This window comes from Bombus flavifrons, chromosome 14, assembly GCF_040668555.2.
Source record: "Bombus flavifrons isolate JBK064 chromosome 14, iyBomFlav1_principal, whole genome shotgun sequence".
NCBI classification, from domain to species: domain Eukaryota; kingdom Metazoa; phylum Arthropoda; class Insecta; order Hymenoptera; family Apidae; genus Bombus; species Bombus flavifrons.
In genome coordinates, this window is record NC_138455.1 from 7,960,091 (window position 1) to 7,983,307 (window position 23,217).

At 35.3% G+C, this 23,217-nt stretch overlaps 3 protein-coding genes across 8 annotated transcripts; 2 read left to right on the forward strand and 1 right to left on the reverse strand.

The window, feature by feature from the left end:
- Nucleotides 1–406: 406 nt before the first annotated feature.
- LOC138186967 (alkaline phosphatase) lies at nucleotides 407–5,333 on the forward strand. 2 transcript variants are annotated; one of them, XM_069127331.1, is made up of 8 exons: nucleotides 407–541; nucleotides 1,546–1,748; nucleotides 2,038–2,230; nucleotides 2,832–2,995; nucleotides 3,162–3,509; nucleotides 3,595–3,793; nucleotides 4,080–4,298; nucleotides 4,385–5,333. In XM_069127331.1, exons 1-8 carry the CDS (start codon nucleotides 451–453, stop codon nucleotides 4,555–4,557), a joined length of 1,590 nt encoding a protein of 529 aa, XP_068983432.1. In that variant the 5' UTR covers nucleotides 407–450; the 3' UTR covers nucleotides 4,558–5,333. The 2 variants fall into 2 exon arrangements, with proteins under 2 accessions (XP_068983432.1, XP_068983433.1); XM_069127332.1 differs by lacking the exon at nucleotides 407–541 and adding an exon at nucleotides 677–817.
- Nucleotides 4,620–8,734, reverse strand: LOC138186968 (uncharacterized). 5 transcript variants are annotated; one of them, XM_069127338.1, is made up of 3 exons: nucleotides 8,509–8,734; nucleotides 6,354–6,548; nucleotides 4,620–6,197 (listed from the first exon to the last, which is right to left on the reverse strand). In XM_069127338.1, exons 2-3 carry the CDS (start codon nucleotides 6,436–6,438, stop codon nucleotides 5,647–5,649), a joined length of 636 nt encoding a protein of 211 aa, XP_068983439.1. In that variant the 5' UTR covers nucleotides 6,439–6,548; nucleotides 8,509–8,734; the 3' UTR covers nucleotides 4,620–5,646. The 5 variants fall into 5 exon arrangements, with proteins under 5 accessions (XP_068983439.1, XP_068983434.1, XP_068983435.1 ...); XM_069127333.1 differs by having other exon boundaries at nucleotides 8,426–8,733; XM_069127334.1 differs by lacking the exon at nucleotides 8,509–8,734 and adding an exon at nucleotides 7,734–7,863.
- A 3,050-nt stretch (nucleotides 8,735–11,784) lies between these two features.
- Nucleotides 11,785–20,478, forward strand: LOC138187126 (uncharacterized). Its single transcript, XM_069127608.1, has 6 exons — nucleotides 11,785–11,868; nucleotides 18,008–18,912; nucleotides 19,326–19,694; nucleotides 19,883–19,952; nucleotides 20,030–20,062; nucleotides 20,241–20,478. The coding sequence occupies exons 1-3, from the start codon at nucleotides 11,785–11,787 to the stop codon at nucleotides 19,333–19,335; spliced, it is 999 nt and encodes a 332-aa protein (XP_068983709.1). The 3' UTR covers nucleotides 19,336–19,694; nucleotides 19,883–19,952; nucleotides 20,030–20,062; nucleotides 20,241–20,478.
- Nucleotides 20,479–23,217: the final 2,739 nt, after the last annotated feature.

The following is a 23,217-nucleotide window of genomic DNA, read 5'->3' on the forward strand; positions in this document are numbered from 1 at the left end:
TGTAAAAGTATTTCTATTTAGATTTCATCTTTCTCACCAAGCATATATTTTACGTTGCATTCAATATTTGCTTGTAACTTTCTAAGAAAATACTCACTTCTTTCTCTTATTATAACATTACATTATTTTCTTCTCACTTTCACTTACAAACTTATGTCCCTGTAATTTGCCCGAAAAATTGGAAATACCCTATATTACATCCTCCTGATCATTCTCTGTTCTATCAATCTTCGGTCAACGATCTACGATCTAGGATAATCTAGATCTTTATAATCGGAAAAATAAAACAGAGTTCTTCATGATCGACTTAATACAGCCTTTTCCCAATAGAGAGCGTTCTAATCCGAAGCAAACAAGGTAATTATGCACTTACATTGCTCTTTTATTTAGTCGCTCTTAGCATGAACACCTATCAACGTCTCTTTCGTACGTGACACGCAACTATCAACAATGTATCTCACTGATATGATAAAAATAAGACTTGTCACGTTATACATCAGTTTCTTGCACATTGGGATCGTTAGAACTACGCTCAAAGAAGGTATAATAATTTCATCGATTTCCAATTCGTGCATGTATTTATTTTGTGATCGCCAGTGACCTTCCATTAATCATCAAAACAGCCGACTTCTGCCGATGACAACATAATCCAAAAGATACTCATCTTTAAAACTCTCCAGCTTCTTTACATTCCGTACATTTTCTCTCATTCGTCTCAGGCGCTTACAATAATTTTCATGCATAGCAACGATGGTTCTCCAGTCAGAATATAAAATTTTGTTCGCAGTCAATTTCATATCTTATCAGTATACAAAGTGTAAGTGTTTCGCACGTACATCGTGGATAGAATTGGCCGAGTATCTTTTAAAACAGAATAACTGTTTTAGAATTGGGCCAAACAAATTGATTTTTTTCCTTTTTCTTCTTTTCTTTTTTTTTTTTTTTTTTTTTGGAGTAGTTGAAAGAATTAACTGACGACTAGTTGAATAATTAAATGACATGTAATAAAATTTCAGAATATTTTAATCGGCCGGAGTTGCGAGGAAGAAAGTAAAGCTTACTTTTTACAACATTCTTTATCTGGGCTTGTAATCAAAATTTAAACAACACGTTTTATATTACTTGGAGTTATGTTAGTCACGTGTTAAAAATTTTATCAAAGTCAATTGACGCGGAAGCAAGCACCAAATTTTCAGCACGCATATAACTGACATAACTCTTCAAAATGTGTTGTTTAAATTTTCATTACAGACCCGGATAAAAAAGTAACCTTAGCTTTTTTTTCTTCCCGATTCCGATCAATTTTCAAAATTTCAATTCCATGTCTTCAAAATTTGTTTACACCTCATCTAGTAAACTAGTTCTTTCAGCTAGTCGAAAACAAAATCAAAGTCGTTTGTTTCAATTTTCAAGAAGTTATTCTATTTTAAAAAGTGTCCGTTTTATTCTGTCCACGACTGCATGTATACGTGCATAGATTCCCGAAGGAGCGAGGCTCAATCGTTCCATAATTTTTAATGAATCACTTAATTCCTCGGTATTCAGATACTAAACATTGGCGGGAATTAGCTGACGAAGAATTGGAGAAGGCTTTATCGTACAAATGGAATGTGAATACAGCGAAGAATGTGATCATTTTCGTGGGCGATGGCATGAGTCCTGATACAATTACCGCTAGTAGAATATTTCGTGCTGGTGAGACCAGCCAATTGTCCTGGGAGAGTTTCCCTCATATAGGAATTCTTAAGGTCTACGTCCCACAATCTTCTATAATCGTAGTATAATTCTATAATGTCGAATGTATTCTATACACATACAGAAAAACTCTTTTATAATCATATGATTATAAAAGATTTTATAATATAGAAGACATCGTTCATATAGAAAATTCTATAATCAAATAATTAGAAAAAATTTTATACTATAGCATATATTCTGCGTATAGAAAATTCTTCTGTAGTTATAGAGACATAAATAACTAGTATTAAAAGTAAAATATGATTAAAATAAAATTGAAATTAAAATATATTGAAATAGACGTACAATACTGACAAGCAAGTACCAGATTCAGCTTCGACAGCAACAGCTCTATTCGGCGGAGTGAAGACAAATTACAACGTAGTCGGCGTGGATGCAAACGTAGCAATGAATAATTGCTCTGCAAGCTTGAATGCTGACTACCACGTGGACTCTATAATCTCGTGGGCGCAGGCGGCTGGCAAAGACACAGGTCAGCGATAACAAATGCCAAGATTGTAAACGATAAGTTGTCATATTAGGCTGTTGTCCAACTTTTCGTTCATATATAAATGCCACTAATATTATTAACGAATATGACGTTACTATGTAAGTCGATAAACCGCGCTTCTAATGTCGACAGAAGAATATTTTCATTAGTTTTTTAATGATCGGGCATTAGGGAAGGATTCTATAATACCAGATTTGGCACTTATAAATTTTTATCTTTTTCAAGTGAAACAATTTGCGGAGGGAAAAGATTAAATAATTTTGAGATCGTAGGAATGCGATAAGTCGCTTGTTAATATATCTGGAGATTTTTCTATCTACATGGATGGATATCACAAATCAAAATGCTAAGAATTTTGGAAAATATTTATTTCTTTATCGCGAAGATTTTCTCTAATATGTATTGTGTTTTTGGATTAATTCAATCTTTTAATAAAATAATAAAATGACGAAGAACTCAGAATAAGCGATGGACATAAAATCAAATTTGTAGAAGGTGTACTGTTATGCAGCATATATCCTAATAAAGACGTTTAACGATTCTAGATTAAGAGTAAACTAATCTAAACTGTGATCTTCTACAGGATTCGTGACAACCACCAGGGTGACTCATGCGACTCCGGCACCCCTGTACGCGCACAGCGCGAACAGAAAATGGGAGTGCGAATCGACAATGCCGAAGACCGCCAAAAAGTGCAAAGACATCGCCAGACAACTCGTGGAGGATCAGCCAGGGAAAAATATCAAGGCAAACTATAATATATCGCGATTGTTCAGTAAAATGTTTCACTTCGATTTAAGAGATTGTTAAGTATATTCTTCGTCGTTTGCTTCAGTACAATTGCTTGAAACGTTCGACAGCGACAAGTGAAGATTGCGATGAGAAATGTTAATTAGAAGTGTATTTGGTTTAGGTAATCATGGGAGGAGGTAGACAAATGTTAAAATCCAATGCCACAGGCACTGAATTCGATCCTATAGACACTTGGGCTGGCCAAAGAAACGATGGTAGAGATTTAATAGAGGAATGGAAGCGGGACAAAGCTGCTAGAAATCTTTCCTTCAAGATCGTTCAAAATAACGAAGAATTGTTTCGCGTGGATACTGATAAAGTTGATTATTTGTTGGGTGTTTTTGCAAATGGCCACATCAGCATGGATTGGAATAGAGAAAAAGGTCCCAAAGGACAGCCAAGTCTTGAAGAGATGACCGCGACTGCCTTGAAGATCTTGCAAAAGTCAAAACATGGCTATCTTCTTATGGTCTATTTCTTATCTTCTTCTTTATATTTATTAGACTAAAAAACGTATGTCGTTTTGAATAGATATATTAAATGGTAATTTTTAGGTCGAGGGTGGGCTCATTGATTATGCTCATCATCGTGGCCACGCTGCACAGGCGTTGCTAGAAACTGTTAGGTTTTCAGACGCAATTAATACGACCTTGGGTATGGTTGACACTCGAGACACTCTTATTATTGTGACCAGCGATCATACTCATTCTATGAGTTTTAATGGCTACAGCAATAGGGGCTCGCACATTCTAGGTATCTCTGATAAATCCTGTTGCGTTTCTTAAACCATTTCCGACTCAATTTTATCTCCTTTATTGTTAAAAGATCCATTAAATTTGTAGGAAAAACGAAAGAATCGTTGTTTATATTCATGAATCTTTATTTCATTTCTGTGGCAAAGTATTTTTTAAGATATTACGAATCGTTTTGTTTGTTAAAACTAATTAAACTTTCTTACTGAAATACATTGTAAAACTTTAATGTTAAATTCATTTCAAATGAGATTTTAATATTAATTAAGAATTCATTCGTCTTACAGGTATAGCTCAGAAGTCCAAGCACGATGGAATTCCATATACAACGCTGACGTACAGCACAGGGGGGCCGAATAACATGGCGTACACGCTCAAGAATGGTTCCGTCGTCAGGTTGGATCCTTCCGAAGAAAATACAACCGCGTATACGTACAGTCAACAGGCAACTATCATATCTGACGAAGCTTATCACGGAGGCGGTGATGTCGCTGTCTATGCAATAGGTATAACGCGTCGATGATTTATATATTACATATAAAAAAAGTAACGCGTTAATTATTAAATTAATCGACAAACTTTTGTCATTTAGGACCGTTTGCACATTTGTTTCATAGCGTGCACGAACAAAGTTACGTCGCTCGTGTGATTGCACACGCTACTGGTATGCAACCGAAAGCGTATGGGAGCGCTGGAAAGCAATACAATAGTCTGGTTGACGTTTCCATGTACATTTGCTTCTTCCTCTTACTTTTACTTCATTGACGATAAAAACAGATTAAACCGCAAATACGTACAATCTTAAAAGAAAAGAAAAGTACAACGTCTTACGTAAGATGTAATGTATATTTAAAAAAAAAAGATCAAAGTTACATGTCTCCTTATCGTACTTTAAGTAAGTAGGATAGCGAATGGCCGCGAAAAATACACTTGGATCCACTTGATCACAGATTACCCTAACTCGTATTAGTGGACACATCAAGTCATTTTGACGAGCGACAGCTAATATAACCTTACGATATAGAATAAATCATTTTTTTCTCGCATTATGTATACATATATAACGCAGTATATTTTAATATATATCTTCTCCTCTTTTATATACAAGTTAAAACGATTTTCAGTCTTCTGCCGTAGAGGATAAGGTGAACCGCGATACATTATCCAGGTAACTCGTAAATTGCATTTCATTCACATGTGTACACAGCGTTCATATAGCGCCTATGAAATTCTAAGTAATTCTCGGAAGTTGGAATTCGAGAAAACGAAAAGAAGTTAAGAAAAAAAAGAGAAATAAAAGGAAGAATAAAGATTATGCGTAGATAAAAGCAATACATATGTTGTACGAACTTCTTCAAAAAAAGACCGTATTCGTAATCTGAAGCACGTGGTTACAAACTGTCTATCCTCTAAAGTTGCAACTACGTTACTTACGCGTACGATTACATGTATCAGTCCGATAATAACGAAATGTAAAAAAAAAAAAAAAAAAACGTGGAACTTGCGAACCAATCGACTCGAAATTCTAGACTAACTAGAAAGCCATCGATGGGCAACTAACATACATATGTATATTATAGAAAGAGAGAAAGGAAGAAATAAAGAGAGAAAGAGAGAGTGAGAAAGGCAGAGTATGAGGGAATAAAAAAAAAGGGTATGAACAAGCATGGACAAACTAGTTTCATGCGATATACAGAAGTAATATGTAAGCTCTATCTGGCATCGCGTCGTTTAAGTAATCAAATGCGACAATGGGGAATTGTAAGAGACTCTCAATACTCTCTGGTCTATTATCTGATAAACAGTCTGATCGCAGAGTAATGGCTGAGATAAGCAACGACAGCCGGAACATGATCATTGCATTTTGATTTTCACACTTTTACGGCTCTCCTCGGCGCTCTCGTGGAAGAGAATCTTGAGCGAGATGCATCCGAGAAACAACAGGGCGGAGAACAGAAAAATGAAACCGGGTGTGTATTTTCCGAAGACCATCGCACTGGCCAGCCCGATCAGTTGGAAAACCAACAGCAGAGGGGCGAAGTATACAGCTAGGGTCAAGAACAGGCAGCTATCTTGTTTTCGTTTCTGTAGCCTGGTCATTCGGAATCGTGGCGTCAACTTGCAAAATTCGGCGCTCTTTGGTGGCTCCGCTACTTCAAACTCCTTCGAACGAATACCGCGTAGCAGCGACTGCCGGAAACTCCTGCATAGGAAGAAGATCCTCACGGTGATGAGCTGAAGGAACTGACCAAGGCAATGGTGCACCTTTCGTGCGACTGGATGCGATTTCGAGTTACCGAAGGAGTAGAGCAGATATGGAAAGAGATTTAGGTTTTGGCAGCAATGGCGAATCTTCTGCATTGAGGCATGGCGAAACAGCATCGGTGGTCCACTGTTACTTCCATCTGTTGAGAATAAAAACAATATATAAGCTCACACAGGCTCTATTAACAAACTAACAATGATATTATCGGAAACGATGCGATACGATCGTACCTTGCAATTTCAAAGCGATTAATCTTAAAATTATTAATTAATATAACTTAACCAGGTTCCCTTACCTTTCAGCATATTGGACATACGTCGTACCAAAGTTGGCTTGCCGACGGCGTCTTCCGTCTCTATCATTCCTGACACTTTGGTCATTTCGTTTATCACAATGGTAGAAACAACAACCGTAAATTACTCCAGATATCCTTCCTTCAACTCTCCGATGATTCGATCAGACTGTTGTTCGCACTATTTGTTAATTTTCTCTGTAAAATAACAATTACAACATTATTATCTTTCATGGTTCGACATGAGCCGAATTTTTGTTAGTATATAAAGCCGGGGATCTCGTGTCGTGAACGAAAACTTTGATGGGCTCGGACGCAAGTTCTACCTCTTTTCCTCTGGAACCTCTGCTCGGGACGAGAATCGCGAAGGAACTCTTCGATCTGCACTGAACAGACCTTCGACTTTACCAAAGCCGAATGGCAAAAAGACAAGTGCCACGTTTCGATAGCCCTTGCGACCCGAGATTAAAGCTCGAGCTGCTTTTTCAACGAATATCTCGACCAATATCTCCACCAATCAAATCGTTTGTTTTAACCCATTAAGGGCCAATACTACGTTAACGTGATATTACATTTACAACTATTTTTAATCAATTACTGAATTCTGTTTTCCAATGTAGTAGCTATGAAAGGGAGTTGCAAGAATTTGCTGAATACTTTCGCCGTCGCTATTTCTTCTATTTCTAATTGGATTCTATAATTAAAAAAACTGCTGCAATAAAGAGACGCTTCCACTTTCCAGTAATATAAGTAAACCAAGACAGAACTCAAATAAAAATCAAATGACTTTTCCAAACATGCTATAAGAAATATTGATAATAATAAACTTGCACTTGCACTTTCGAATATAAAACTTATACCTTTCTTTCTCTTCTAGCAAGTACAATTTAGATATTGGAGCAAACTGTTCAGTTTTCTATTTCTTAAAAAACCTGAAGTACTTACAAACTTAAGAGCGCGATAGTCTTATTAATAGTCAAGCAACATATATATTATGTACTTTATCATAACGTTATAGGTAGTTCAATTTCTTTGATATTCCGTAAAATTGCAGAATCTAGGTGACGAAATAGTAGTGAAAAAAATATTCAGTGAATCCTCGGAAACTTCCATTCATGCACGACGTTAAGAAAAACAATTCGACAACGGAAAAGAAAAAAATGAACCTTGGCGTTAAACAACTTCGACCCTTAAGGCGCATTCAGGCGATCGATATTATTGTCAATATTATTTCGATATTTAAAATTCAAAGATTCTACATTGTACTGGCTATATATATTGACCATTTAGAGAACCACCTGTTATGTACGATAATGTTGAAAATCTAAATATTGACAATAATATCGATCGTCCGAATGCTCCTTAAATCGGCTAAGATCGTACTTTCCAGACAAAATTCCAAGATTCTCATTTGTCGATGGGCGCAGGACGAAAGAAATATTACGGAACGATTCACTGTTTTGCAACGACACAAACTTTATGACACACTCGCTGATCGGTTGACTGATCATAATATACCTCTCCTGCATCACTCCCGCGCGCCCCTTATCACAGTAAATTGGCCGTGTTTGTAGGTATATAGAGTCAGTGAACGCGAACCTCAAGGGTACTGCGAACGTGCGTTCCGTCGTGTGCAAATTTCTCAAAGCTGACGCATAAACCCCCTCGATCTGTATAAATGTCCGCGTAGCCGATTTCCCTATCGAACACGGGCTGAACGAATCGATACGTCGATAACAATCGTCACTGTGAGCTTATGGTAATTGAAACTCGAGGAACGCAATGTATTATACATTAGTGAGTGACAATACGAAGCTTCTCGATAATTTTCTTTCTCATGGATACATACATGAGGTTGATTAGTGCGACAAGGTAAACAAGAGGGATAAAAAACTCGTTGACTAGCCCTTGACGATGTACGCTATGGTTACCTAGATAATTGTATCTAGAGAGGAAACGATGCGTGATTGTGATCGACCATGAGGCCAATTGACCGCGCTTGAATTATCGAACGATGGGGAATAATGAATTAAACGAATATTCTCCTGGAAAGTTCTACGACTTTATTAACTCACCTCGGGGATCGCTGGCGATATTTAGACGAACGTTGAGTTAGTAGAACTTCGTGGAGCGTTATCGGTGTCCATATAACCCACACAATTTTCTTCCAGCGGTTTCTTCGTCCTTTCCTCGTCGAAGGTTTAACTATATTTCTTGTAAAGATTAAAAACGAGCGGATATTCACGGAATATGCCCATCCTTCGTTGCCTCGGCGACTATATCCCTCGAAAGATCAATAGAGTCGCATGCTTCCTCTGTCGAGAGTTAGAGAACAACTAAATCCGGTCGAAGCACGACTCACCACTTCGTACGAACGCGACAAAACACAAACAACGACTATGCTCGCCAAGCGGAGCGGGGCGCATCGTTGAAGCCAGCACGAGCAGCGACCTCACGTTTCCTTCGAGCAACCGTACCGCAGCCTAACAGCTGATTGGTCGTTCACTTCAGCTCCGAAAGTGACCCACCAATTGGCTGGCATCTTAAAAGAATCTACGCCAGAGCATCTGTGGAGTTACAAAGGAGCCGTTTAAATGGAAACGCGAGATCAGTCACGTAGTTACATCACGAGGCTTCCACGTGATCTTTCGAAATGTTCTGGCCCTTTGGACGACCTCCATAGAACGCCACTAATAACTTTCGTTGCTGTGTCAAGGTGAGGGATTGGGAACAGATTTACTGATGCGTCCGATTGCTGTATTGACATGTTATACAGTGTGATTCCCTCGTTAGATGCTTCAAAAGGAGAAGCCGGTGTTGGCTCGTCGCTAGACGCCGAGCAAATTCATATTTTTATGAACACGAATAAAAAGATGGATCGATAACAGATAGTACAAAGAATACTTTGCCTAATATTTACCTAATACTTTGTATGTTTCGCACATTATGTAAATTCTGCATAAGTTCATTTAAGTTTCACATAAATGCATGAGTATTTACGGTCTGTTTATCGTCATATAGTAGCTACAGAAAGTATTTGTACATACTCTTTCATTTTTCAATTAAATGTTCCTTAACCCCTTAACCTACAACTACGGGCATAGCCCGCAGTACGATGATCGGACCAAACGTAAATATTACGGGCATAACCCGTAGTAGATGATCGGACCAAATGGAAATATTACGGGCATAGCCCGTAGTACGTACTACACAAGTCGTGCGAATGGCTCGAAGGCTGCGCGAGCTTGTTTACATTTTCGGCCCAAAATTCTCGAACGTAAATCGTAGGTTAAGGGGTTAAAAAAGTCCTACATTTCATTTTCACAGTACCAATTTTTGTAGTCACACAGAGGTGTTATTAAGGGAGGGTTAAGGTTAATTCGTACAAAAATATGGCATGTTTTTGTGAATTATTTGTGACGACACAGTTAAAATCTCTTTATTAAAACCAATAGTACATTAAAGTATGACATTCGAAGAATATTTTATAAAATTTTCAGTGAGAAATATTAAAAAATACGGCAATGGCAGCAATTATTCGGACGTGTCTCGGAAAAAAGGTAGAATTGCGGTGCCCCTAATAACTTTGTGCTGGATCATCTGAAATCAAAAACTCAACGTTCATTCGTTAGGTAACAGTTTTCCCCAGGTAACGCTGGGAGGGTTTTTCGAAATTTCAATTTTTCACTTTTTTGGAACACTTTGAAGGGAAAATTAGCCGATTTTGCGAAAATTTGCGACAAATTTTCCATTCAAAGTGTTCCAAAAAAGTGAAAAATTGAAATTTCGAAAAACCCTACCAGCGAAAACTGGGGAAAACTGTTACCTAACGAATGAACTTTGAGTTTTTGATTTCAGATGATCCAGCACCAAGTTATCAGGGGCACCGCAATTCTGCCTTTTTTCCGAGACACGTCCAAATAATTGCTGCCATTGCCGTATTTTTTAATATTTCTCCCTGAAAATTTTATAAAATATTCTTCGAATGTCATACTTTAATGTACTATTGGTTTTAATAAAGAGATTTTAATTGTATCGTCACAAATAATTCACAAAAGCATGCCTTATTTTGTACGAATTAACCTCAGCCCCCCCCCCCCCTTAAATGACAATACTTGAACCTAGTTAATTGGTATATATAAATGGCGTAGTAAATACAATGGTGTACAAGTACCTTTTGTGGTCACTGTACGTGTGCATATATAAATAAAAGCAATTTCCAAAATGAATCACACATGCAACACAGGCGTTGACTTGACGCTTTTAATGTCGAAATACTGTGCAAACAATAGCTTCTTGTTTGGAACTTCTAAGTCTGGGATATTAGATATAACCTGCAGCTCGTTCTATTAAGGGGCAATAAAGTTTACCTGGACCTTCTTAAAAAAGTATTTAAGGAAAGACGAAGGATATGGATTTATTATAGTTTAAGTACAGTGCAGATTTATTTAGTGATGAAGTTATTGCTTCGGTGACAGGAAAATTTGTGGATTATATCGAATAAAGGTTAACTATTCCACGGAGTTGTAAACGTGATTCGAATATAGTGACGGCATATGATCGTGACGAATACGAGACAGCCTAGCACGTGTCCTCGTGAGTGAAAGCCATGGGTCGCCCTGTGGCTTACAAAATTCGTAATTATAATTATGTATCAGAGTTTGTAGCCGGTATAAAGTCCACCACAAGTGTGTTTATTAAAATATTGGAATTGAATGTGCTATATAGCATTGACTCGTATCAACGTCATTTGCCATCCAAATGTTCCACCGTTATCTATGTTGTCTCCAATTTCTTTTCTCATTAAAAAACTTCGTCGTTAGGAAAAAAAAAACACGAAATCCATCGAATTTCTTCGATTTCTTTCCTGAGGAAGCTTAATACTTGAACTACATTTCTCAAGGAAGCTTCTCGAGTAAGCCTTTCAAGTATAATGCACACCTCTAAAGTACAACTTTCTTCGCGACTCGCGAAACTAATAAATTTTCCAACTACTATGTAGAAACACAAACTTGACGGAGCGGAGTCAGTTACCTTTTTACTCTATTTCCTATCTTCTACATTTTATGTTTCTATCTTATTCTACTTCTTTTCCTATTGCAATATTGTTTATTATAGTATTAACATACATCAACATCATTGTTGAAAATTTGACTGAAAAACGTAAACAATTATCATTAACATAGAGTAAAGTTAGACTTATAATACGATTTAACAAACTCAGCATTAAGTATCATATAAATTTATATCATAACGTAAAGTTAAGCCTGTATTATAAATAAATAACGCCAGAGGTAATAAATCGTCTGAATGACGAAAGGGAGTCATTAAAAAGGTCGAGCACATCACAAAAACGGTTTGCAGATAGACAAATCCGATTAAAACAGTTATTTCGACTGTACAAAGTTCGGTGTGTTTCCAACTTGAAAAAAGTATGGCTTCTAAGACAGTGTGCGAAGATATGAAAGTCGAGCATGTGCAGAATATCTCGAGAAGCAATCAGCTGATTGATTACAGTGTATATAAACAAGAGATCGGCTAAGGTAGAACGCTGTTGGAGCGGCCATCAAACCCAAGTGAGCAATAATAGGATTGTAATTATGGCAATAGGCTGACATGGCCGAAACGGTATAACACGAAGCAAGTGTAAGAAATTTGCGCTGCACACTTTCAATTGTTGCGATACGATTTTTAATATAGGGAGATCATATTATGTAACCATACTATAATATAAATCGAGCCAAACATTTATAAAATAATAAAAGAGTGGTAATGTTAGAGAATACTTGAACTATACTGAAAGAAGCTTCTCAATTTAATGTGCGCACTTTTATGCATAAATCAAAAAACTAATGGATTTGCTACTGATTCAATTATCGAGTATATTAGCAAGTCATTATTTTGCCAATCTTTGGTTATCAGAGACACAGTTTTTTTCGAAGAGGTATGTTAACTCTTGACTACGAAAAATTGTGTCGTTGACGCCGATAAACGCTAACGTTATGTAACAATTCATTGATCTCTGGCTTGGTGGCAGTGTAAAGCGAGGTAGAAGAGACGGAAAAATCACATGGGCGGTTATTATAGAAGCGTAGACAGCGAAGCATCCGCTCGCGATGCGTATCCAGTTTTCACGCTCTATTCGCGTGATTATAGTAGGAAAGTGGAGGCGGAATACTTCATACATAATGAGGTTGTAAAAAATCGGTTAGTAGACCGATATATAGAGTGGCCGTAAAAATTATATATAATACTCTTATCTTCCAGTTAAACGATTTTCTTTGTCAGCTTCTATATATTTCAATTTTATAGTATTAAATTTTTTAATTATATAAAAATTTCAAATGATATGAAATTTAATATACTTGGGTCTAATTAATTAGTATGTAAGTGCTGCAATAAATACAATGGTATATTCATACTTTTCATAAATATTTTTTCATAAATATTTGGTGGAAAAGATACCTGAAGCATCATTATAGGCTGTTCGATGTCAACTTAAAAGCAGTTCTTCCTCTGCAGTATATTTAAAAAAAAAAAACTCTCTTCTTGAGAAAAGGAATAATTGTGACTCGTTTATCATTTTTATTCTGGAAATACCGATTATATGACACATCATTGGACTCTTGACGATGATAAAAATTGAGAAACTAAAATCGTACAACATTTCAGACTATTTACTGTATTACTCATATTGAATAATTCTCAGAATATAAAATTAAATGTATCAGAATCTTTTATGAGATTATATAATAATCACTAAAAAAAACAGGGCAAATTATTTACTTAACCCATTTACATGAAAACATATATACATATAATTTTCTCTAGGTTGTACATAAAAATTACAATCTTTGAATTTGGCTTTTTTAAAGGAATGGGAATTGACTTATTAGGTACACAACCTAATATTTTACGACCTCGCTACGTATATTTCTTCCATTTCGATACACGGGTGTACTCGAGTAGAATACTTGAAAAAAATCCTACAGAAGTCCGCTAATTTTCTAATTTCCTATCGAGTAATCGCATTTATGTATGGACGTTGGCCCATGTAACGACGAGAGGTTCCGGCGAAACTTGGACTCCATTTATCTACGCTTTTTTCTAGCGTATCTTCCTATCAAGAAACGTGGGTGAGCGAAAAATTAGACGCCAATAACCCCAGTCAACGATTCTCGAAACTAGTGGGCGATTCGACGATAGATAATCTTTCGCTAAATTGTGGTCGTTCTGATTTGCATACTTAATACTTCATTCGCTTGTTATTCAAGCGCATCGGATATTTAATATACAGCGATCAAACGGTGTATATATAAGAATCATAAAGAACCTTGATGATGACTAGGTTGATTCTCGCGAAATAAATTCTCTACGCGCATATAGCCGTGATGCAAAGAGGTCTTTGGAACTTCGCAATTGGCTATGTAAATATGTAGCTATTTTTGTAAGCGATTGTGAAATTTGATATTTATGCAAAACAGCAATGAACTAGGTAGATATGTATATTAGGATTCTAATTCTAGTTCTCATTGATTATATATTTTGTAGTTTTATTTTGTAGTGCAAATTATCTACTTGAAAAGGGCAAAGTAAATGACGATATTTGACTCGGTATTACAAATTACTTCAGTTTAAATTATGGAATTCTCTATTTAGATATCTATTAGGCAATGATGAGCAAGAAGTTCTGATGAGTCTCTCGAACTTTGCAATAGATGAATGTCAAGAAATCGCCATTCAAATGAAATAAAGTAAATTGCAATATGTTACTCACTATTAATCATTAGTTAAAAAAGTAGCAATTTGTTCACGAAATTTTGCATATAACTTTCAGATTACGGTGATTAAAAAGACATTCCCTGAAATTTTGTAAACAGTAAAAAACGAAAGTAATCTTTAATATTCGTTTTATTACGAAGGATTATTTAAAACAGATCAATTTTTATATTCTTTTTGAGTAATGGATATAATAAAGTCGTAAATGAAAAAAGATAAATTTCAGATTGTAAAGGCTATTTCTGAATTGATATTTATAATCTGTACTTGTAATCTTCCATGAAGATCATGCTATATCAACTCCTTATCAATTTCTACTTTAAATCTAGTTAATAATGCTACTATAGTTAATTGATAAAAATGTTCCTCCAGCTACAAAATAAATTTATAGCTCTGAGTGAGTCGATACTTGACGTTCTTGTCGAAACTCGAGCACCTTATCTCGGTAATTCAAATTCCTGTTTCGGCGATCAAAACTCGTGTTCTTTCAAGTCTGATTAAGTTTACAACCTCGCTATATCCTTTAGTATATATTTAGTATATACCAAGCGTATATACATGCATGCATATCTTGAATGGCCGGAAAATTCTCGAGAATTCTGAATCGATAAATGTCAAGAACTTTAATTTATTATTAAAAATTATTAGTAAAAAGTACCAAATTTTGCCAGTGAAATTTTGCAAATAATTCTCGGACAGCGTCTTCTATCTTATAGTAACATTACATAGCAATATAACGTTCAATTATGATCCTTCTTTTAAATTTTCTAATCGATACGTATGAAGGAGTCAGCATTTGAATTTAGTATATTAGGTTAAAAATGATTGAAAGGTAACAATCATGCGGCTGATTACGTTCATATTTAGTCAACGCCAACTACGAGAGGCTCTTCCAGGAATTTCGTAATCAGTAGCAATTAAAGAGTCGTCACAGAAAAGCATAAGTAACTTAGAATATTCGATTCATCGCTCAAAATCAATTAAATTCATCATGCGATGTTGTCACCCTTTTCCTATACATATTCCTATACCTAATCAATGTCGAGGACAAAAGGTTCAGCCCTAATATTTTGTAATCAATTTAGATGTCAATGAATGGACAGACGCTGTGTTAGCATCCAAGGGCAAAGATCACCGAGAGAGTTTCACAGATTTAGGTCGAGTAGCGCTAGACAAAATAGTAAATATGTACGTAGATTATGTAATTGCACAAGAGACGCTGTCTGCCTTATTTCGGTTTTTTGAGTGGGGTAGTATGTATGTACATTCCACGAGGTAAACACATTGATCAGATAATGAGCAATAACACTTTTAAACAGTATTGTTTCCATCGTATTACCTCGATAACATCCGAAATAAACCTGATTACACAAACAAACCAAAGAATGCCGACCGGATATTAGTCATCCCCGTAGAAGCTACATATATGTAGTATGTGTGCAAATTTGCAGGTGCTCCCTCTTTCTTCTTATTTTGGTTTGTTTAGATTATTGCAATGTATTACTTTACGTATTTCGTTGGGGTTTTTTTTTTTTTGTTAAATACACAAATAATTGAGACAAAAGAAGAAAAGGAATATTGAACTTGCAGGACTGTTGTTACTTTTTTTATTGTTTTCTTTTTTCTTTTGAGGCGATGGGAGCAACAAGAGTAGAAACATCGAATGGAATTTGTGGAATTTTTATGAATGCTCTATCGAAATTTCAATTCTGTCTGTAATATTCGTTTTGAAAGATAATTCGTTAGATAGAGAATAAATTAAGACAAATGAGGAAAGAAGATATTCATTCAGTTTTGAGCGCAAAATTTCATTTTGTTCCTCTTTGAAAATGGAGTAGATATTTTAGAATTTTTACAGATTCTTTACGATTGGTGATTTGAAGGAATCTCAAATTTTGTTTTCGATATCTACTTATTCTTGGAAAATAAGTCGCAAGATAAAAAGCAAGTTGAAACAAAAGAAGTAAGAACACAGTGAATTTAAGAAAACTCAAAAGTGAAACAGAAATTGCAGAATTTTTATTAATTCGTTACATTTAACCATTTGAAGGGATTTTGAACTCTGTCTCGTTCTGAAGCGATAACTCGGTATTAATAACATATCGTTGTGGTCTTATTGTCGCGACAATTATGCTTTTTATATTAGGTGCTATATTATGGTAACCTCGAGCGCATATGTTACTATAATCGCGATTTTTTTCCATCACAGTTCAGTCCTATTACGTAAAAATTAGATATGCAAATTAATACTCCTTAATCACGTCTGTTATTATGTATTAACTCAATGTTTTCTATTATCGAGTCGTTCTTTTTCTCTTTCGTTCTATTCTTAATTTTTGTAGCTCAAAACAACAGCGAAAGTTACGATTGTATTATTACTGGTAATCGAACAACTAAATTAAATATCCCACTTTAAAATGAATAAAAATTACATATAATCTACCAATTTCGAAATTTCGACAATTGCAACGATAATTGCAGTCGTTCATAGGTTAAAGTGGTTAACACGACTTGTGAAATTTTTGAAATTTTAGTGCCAAATTATTTGATTGACGCTTCTCTTATATAATTCTATCAATTTTCTCTATTTTTTGCTTTGTGGAATTAGTCAACTTGGCAGATAAGCGACCTAATTAGAGCTTAAAATTTCTCGGTTCTCAAGATATAGAAACGCGTTTTCGCAAGATCAGTATCATCTGTAGATCGTTATTTTTTCAAGCAATCGCTGATAAGGCGCGATAAGCAGCGATTGTTTGCCTTCTGCGTGCTTCTGTACTGACATTTAGGGAAATTTTCGCGTTTTTACTTTTCCCCCTCTTGTCTTACGCGAACGTTCGTATCAAATTCGCATTGAATTCGCGTGGTTTTTTGCGCGGAATTTCCCATGCTCGATATGTATCGTCGCGGAGGACAAATCGCAGAAGGTGAAATTGCGTAAACCAGTGACCGGAAAAAATTGTTCTGCGATTGTTCGCGAAACTTTGTCGACCAGTCACGAAATATTTATTTTTATTTAATCTAAGAAGAATTCGATTGATAAAAGAGAGACGTACAGTTGTTCGATTCGTCTTTGTTCGTTCTAGAAGACAGTCGTTGCTTTTCTTTTTAAATAGAACAATTCGTCGGAGTTACGTCATTTTTCTTTGGCACGTGTATCGAGCCGATATACTGATAATCCTGTTTCGTTATCGTCTATTTGATTAATTGCGTCGTTGGTACCGTTATCCGTTACCAACTCTGTACTTTCAGAACTTTATTGTTGGTCTCGTTACCTTACGAGCATAAACGGCGTCAGACGGAGATTAGCTTCGTTGAGGTAAGGGTATGGTTAGACGGTTAGGGAAATAAAGAAGGGTTATTGCTCCCTGTTTTAATCGCAAGCCGAGCAGATGTATTTTTAGAGGCTGACCTCACAGAGACTAATAATATTAAATACAAGAATACTTTTATTTAAATAAATTGAAATTATTTAATTGTTTTAAGTTTTCTGACATGTACTACACGATATACATGGACACTTGCAGCGGCACCGTTATAAATATATTATAAAATACACAAATATCTGTCGGAGATGAAAGGACATCGGGACTTCTTGTCTGCAATGTTGGGAAAAACCCCAATACCCTAGTCCAGACTTTTACTATAGCTTAATTATAGCTTACTTATAGCTTAACTTACACTTAAATAATAAAAGAAAAGAAATAGTTTTAATGTCCTAATCCGATTTTATGACGATGGGTTTGGGCTCGAAGTGACATAACGTGTCACAGACACACTTGTACCTACAGACACACTTGTACCTACAGACACACTTTTCAATTGCATTGATGCGTAAGTTTTCTTTTCCCCCGAAAGACTTGCCTTTTTAACGCTTACAGTATTTTCTACAAGCATTCGTTTCATTTGTTACAAATATCCTCAAGTTCAATGAATTTTACAGCCGACTGGCACTGTCGATTACCAGATCTCTTATCCTTTTACCACGAGGAAGTTGTCGCGAATGGAGATTGGTAGAGAATTTTACCACAAGTTACCGACCTCTGACGAAGTTCGCCAAGCGGACATTTAATTTAGTTATATCGTTTCGTCTCTATCTGGATGTGGTTTCTTTCTCAGCAGTGTCGCCTCTTGTTTTATCTCTACTCCTCGACAAGACCTCAATACCTTATAATCTCAACAAAGTCTACTCCCCGCTTCAAGCTTATAATCCTCGAAAATTAAAAGTACAAGTGCACTACATCGATTCTTGTATCCAGAAAGCAAGACCCACTGAACTTCTCCTACCTGATATTCTACCTGGAAATATCTTTCAGGTCGACGTGTTTTACGAAACAAATAAAGGAAGGAACTTCTGGGTAATAGTTTTTCCGTACATACACCGGGAATCATCGTACTGCATGGGATCATTAGCTGTTCGCGGTCAACGTCTCTGGTCTCTCCTCGCACTCGGTTTCAAAGCCGCAGAAACTCGTCTATTCCCGTGTCGACGATTTTCCACGGTTCTGGTGTGCTTTTTCGTCCCTATATGTGTCGACGGGTCGACGAACGGCACACGGATACGGCCCTGGCCAGCCCGCAAACAGCATTTTTCCACGGCGACTCGGTTTACGCTCGCGGTTAAAAAGAATCCGCTCCGTGTTGGTCGCGCGTCGCCACCCAAGTACCAACAGAAGAAATGGCAGAGACTAAAGACGGGCAGAACGAGTAAGGGAGCCGCTATAGCTGGCAAAAATCAAGAGATACCGAGCCAAGTTCCGGGAAACGGTTATATCGTATCGATCGTGTAAGTTAATCGCGTGGATTCGATATTTCATGGCGGAAAAATTCTTCTAAGTTTAATATGTATATCTTCCTACTTCTTCTTTTATCAGAAATTAAGAGATGATGAGGAAGCACGCGTAATAATCGTGAATGTGTTAATATTCTCTAACGTCGTTCAAAATGGATGGAAGATGGAAAATTTCAGTCGAAGCTGTCCGTCGAGTATTTTAAGAAGTAAAAATTACTTTGAACAAGGTTTCTCTTTGTTTAAAGAATTGAAGCGACGAAAGACGCATGGTAGATGCAAGTATGTGAATATTTTGCACGATTAAAAATGCAAATATAAATCGATAACATGTATTTGGTACTGTATTGAACAAAGATTGTTTTAGATTTCTTTGATTCTCTTTATTCATTTTTTTTTCTTTTCTTTAGTCGGAGATAACGGATATATAATAACTGAGAGTGCGTAAGCAATTTCTGTATAATATATAGAATTGCAGGGTTAAGGACACATGTGAATTAATCGCATATGTTGGATATTTCAAGAAGAAAAGATTAATCAAGTATTATGCAGTCTTCTCGTATCAAAGAATCAAAAATGTGATTGTAAGATACAAAAGTATAGTACAGACATTTTCTATGATTAAAAATACTATCTCGAAGGAAGATTGAATATTTTTTCCAGTTAAAATTCTTCCAACTTTGTTTGCTTTTCGTTTTACTTTCAGGACACCTTAGCTGATAACGAGGAACGTGTCGTAACTAGAAACGTGCAAATATCCTCTGCGATAAAAATCGCAAGTAAGTTGTAGGAATTTTAAACAGTAGAGATTATTGTAAGTTTATTTGGTCCTTATCTTTCCAGAAAATCGAATATGTCATAATTGAACACATGAGAATATTTTTTACGATTACACGTTATTTGCGTAAAATCGAATATTTAAAAAAAATACAGCTATCACTGTGTAAATTTATCTACATTTTTTCAGAGAACCACAACTTGATGGTAAGGAACGTGTGATAACAACAGACGCTGAAACATGTTCCATGATGAAAAATGTAAGTTAATCGAGCGAATTCGATATCTGAAGATTACACAAAACTCATTAAGCTTGTCTGGTTTTCCTTTTTTACAGAGAGTAGTTGACGATAATAACGAAAGACGCATGGTAATCATTTTTGTACAATTAAAAACGCAAAGATCGCCGGTTACAGTCAATAGCATAGATATTTTTGGCATAAAACTAACTAGTTTACAGATACTTGTTCGTTTGTTCCAACTTGTTTATCCTCATCTAATTTGCATTTTGTGATAAGGAATCACTGGATGTATTTTATTCTTTACAGCTTTTTCTCGAGTACAAGTCTCGAGTCAGCTGATTGGCAGAATCGCTAATTATTCTTGAAAATAGACGAGGATCTTTGGAATTCCGATTAATCCATGACCTCGGTTACTAGAAACGAGCTTCGACGTGCTATAATAAACTTTAATATTAGAACTACCAGAATTATGAAAAATGTCCAATCAATAGTTTTTCATAGGAATTTTATAAATATAAATTTTTGAGAATTTTATACGAGATATTGACTTGTTTCGCAATATATATCTTTTCAAAATTTATTTTTAGTATTTAGGGATCTTTTGCGACGTTTTATAAAATCTACAGATGAAATGTTATTCTTCATTTTACATTATAATATCTGCCTACATATACTTCTCATTTTAATTCTTTTACACTGTCAGCCATAAGTATTAGGACATGCTTTTAGTACAAATTGAATATTTTTTCACTCCTTTCATTTTGTAGTTCATTTTCCTTTTTTTTTTTTTTTTTTTTTATTATAAATTTGTCATTTCATTCGCGTCATACGACGAATTAAAAATCATAATGGTGTATATAAGATAAAATTTTCAGGGCTGTAATTTACTTACACACACACCCTCACATATATGTGTATATCTCAACCTTGAAAAGTATCGTCACTTTAATTTCATAATTAATTAAGTTATAACTTTATTCTTCGTCGCAATACGTTTTCATGACTTGGAAAAGTACAATTAATTTTTATCAAATTTTAATTTATGAAAACTAACTGTCTTACGCTACTATGACCTTCAGAACTCCGTATGTGTCTTATGGCGAGTAACATTAAATAAAGAAAAGTTTATTAAAGTATTGCGACAGTAAAACACTTATGGCAGCGTATTTTAATACTATCATACAGCATGACAATAAGATACAACGTACTATTCCCAATAGTTGTAGTGTTAGAGAAACTATAATCTTATATATTTATTATTTTATATGTTTTATTTAACTCTACATAGTTTTTTTCTCTAGATAAAGTATTAAAAAATTTTATATTTTTCTATCTATATAGAATGTTTATTCCGCTGTTAATTTATTACGCTTCGATCTTGTTGCGTTGTATAATTTCTGCGCAATTACAAATTCGTTTAATTGCAGAAAAATGTGAAAAGCTTTGCTGCCTCAGCAAGAATAAATGTATTGCTGATACATTCATATCATATAGTATATGATATTATAGAATATTTGTATGAACATTGGATCATTATATGATAAATATAAATAGTAATTACATAACTTGCAATTATTGCAACCGTTTAGATATAAAAAAGGAAAGGAAATATATAGATGTAGATGCATTCAAAGGCGTCATAGAACATGCGGAAATGTATATATAATATTATGCAATTGTGCATAAGATTAGGTGTTTTAAAAGAAACATATGAGATATCTGAACATATATTCATTTGATAATCAGTGGCGTACATATTTAATATAATTTTGCAATAATTATCTAATATTCTGTTGCAATATATATATGATAACTTGTATATCTTATGAATATATTGTGTTAGATACAAGAAATTCTAAGAAATATGTAAATACATTATGACCTTATATTTTTGCATAGTAATTTATTTCAAACCCGTTTGCTTCGTCATATTTAAACACGTCGCATTAAATTCTAAATTTTAAACTTTGGATCGATTGCATCCTTTACCACTTCCATGTTATTCTTTCATGTTTTACAAGCTACCCAACAAAATTTCAATTCTACATAAATCTATATTTATGTAATGATCCTTTATTTAATGTGTGCAATTTTGTGTCTGCAGAATTTTCTTCATAAGCCAGGATGAGAACAGTAAGAGACATAAGGCAGCGAACAAGATTATTTCTGACTATAATAACTGGTGCGATTTGCTGCTCAACGAACAATATGGAAAATAGAAAAATATTCCCTGTTCTTGAATTATTGCAGAAATTCTGATTGAATTAGAGAAGCAACGAAGAAAAAGTGAATTATTAATTTATAAAGGTGCTAAATTAAGATACCATAATCATAGTGATAGGACTACAAAATATATATAATGCATGTGTATACATTATTAAAAGGTCTTAATAAACATTAAGCTATAGTTAATCAACTGTCCAGCCGTTGCATTGCCTGTCCAGCGATCCTAGAGTTGAGAAGCTTTAAACCAAAGTACAGAAACGAGAAACACGAAAAATAGTTCTAATCACAATTAAATTCAATTATAAGTACCGAAAGTTAATCTATCCCACTCCTCGTCTGCGGTCAACTTATGCAGTGTCATCTAGTACATGGTGGTGGAACTGAAATTTGAGGCGATCATGCATAGATGGCAGAACGTGACACGTCCGAACGCAGAAATCGAGCTTCTTGGTCCGAAACGTGTGTTGGACAAACCATGTCCTGCCATCTATGCGTAAACGCCTCAAGTCTCAGTTCCTTTAGTATATAACAGACGGCAGAACGTGGCACGTCCGAACGCAGAAATTGAGCTCCTTGGACCGAAACTGTGTTGGACAAGGCATGTCCTGCTATCTATGCGTAAACGCCTCAAGTCTCAGTTCCTTCATTATCTAATAGATGGCCGGACATGACTTGACCGCAGATAAGGAAGGCTACAGTGTGCGATAAGGACAAATGATACGAGCTGTGGAAGGAGAGGATACAGTGTACGACGAAGACAGACGATGCAAGTGCCGCGGTAGAAAGAGGGACTCTTTTTCTTTTTCTTTTTCTTTTTCTTCTTCTCTTTCTCTTCCTCTCTACTATGCTAGTGTAAACATAGAGGAAACATAAATTAATTCTACTTCAATTAGAACGAATAACGAGTTGTGAATGTAAAACTAGTTGTAGTGTAAAAAGTAATTCAAGTATTCCCCTATAATTAAACTACCATTAAATGCAAATTAACTACTGTCATTAATAACTCGGATATCTGAATTTATGACATTTTTCGAACTCATACTTTGTTCCTTCCGAT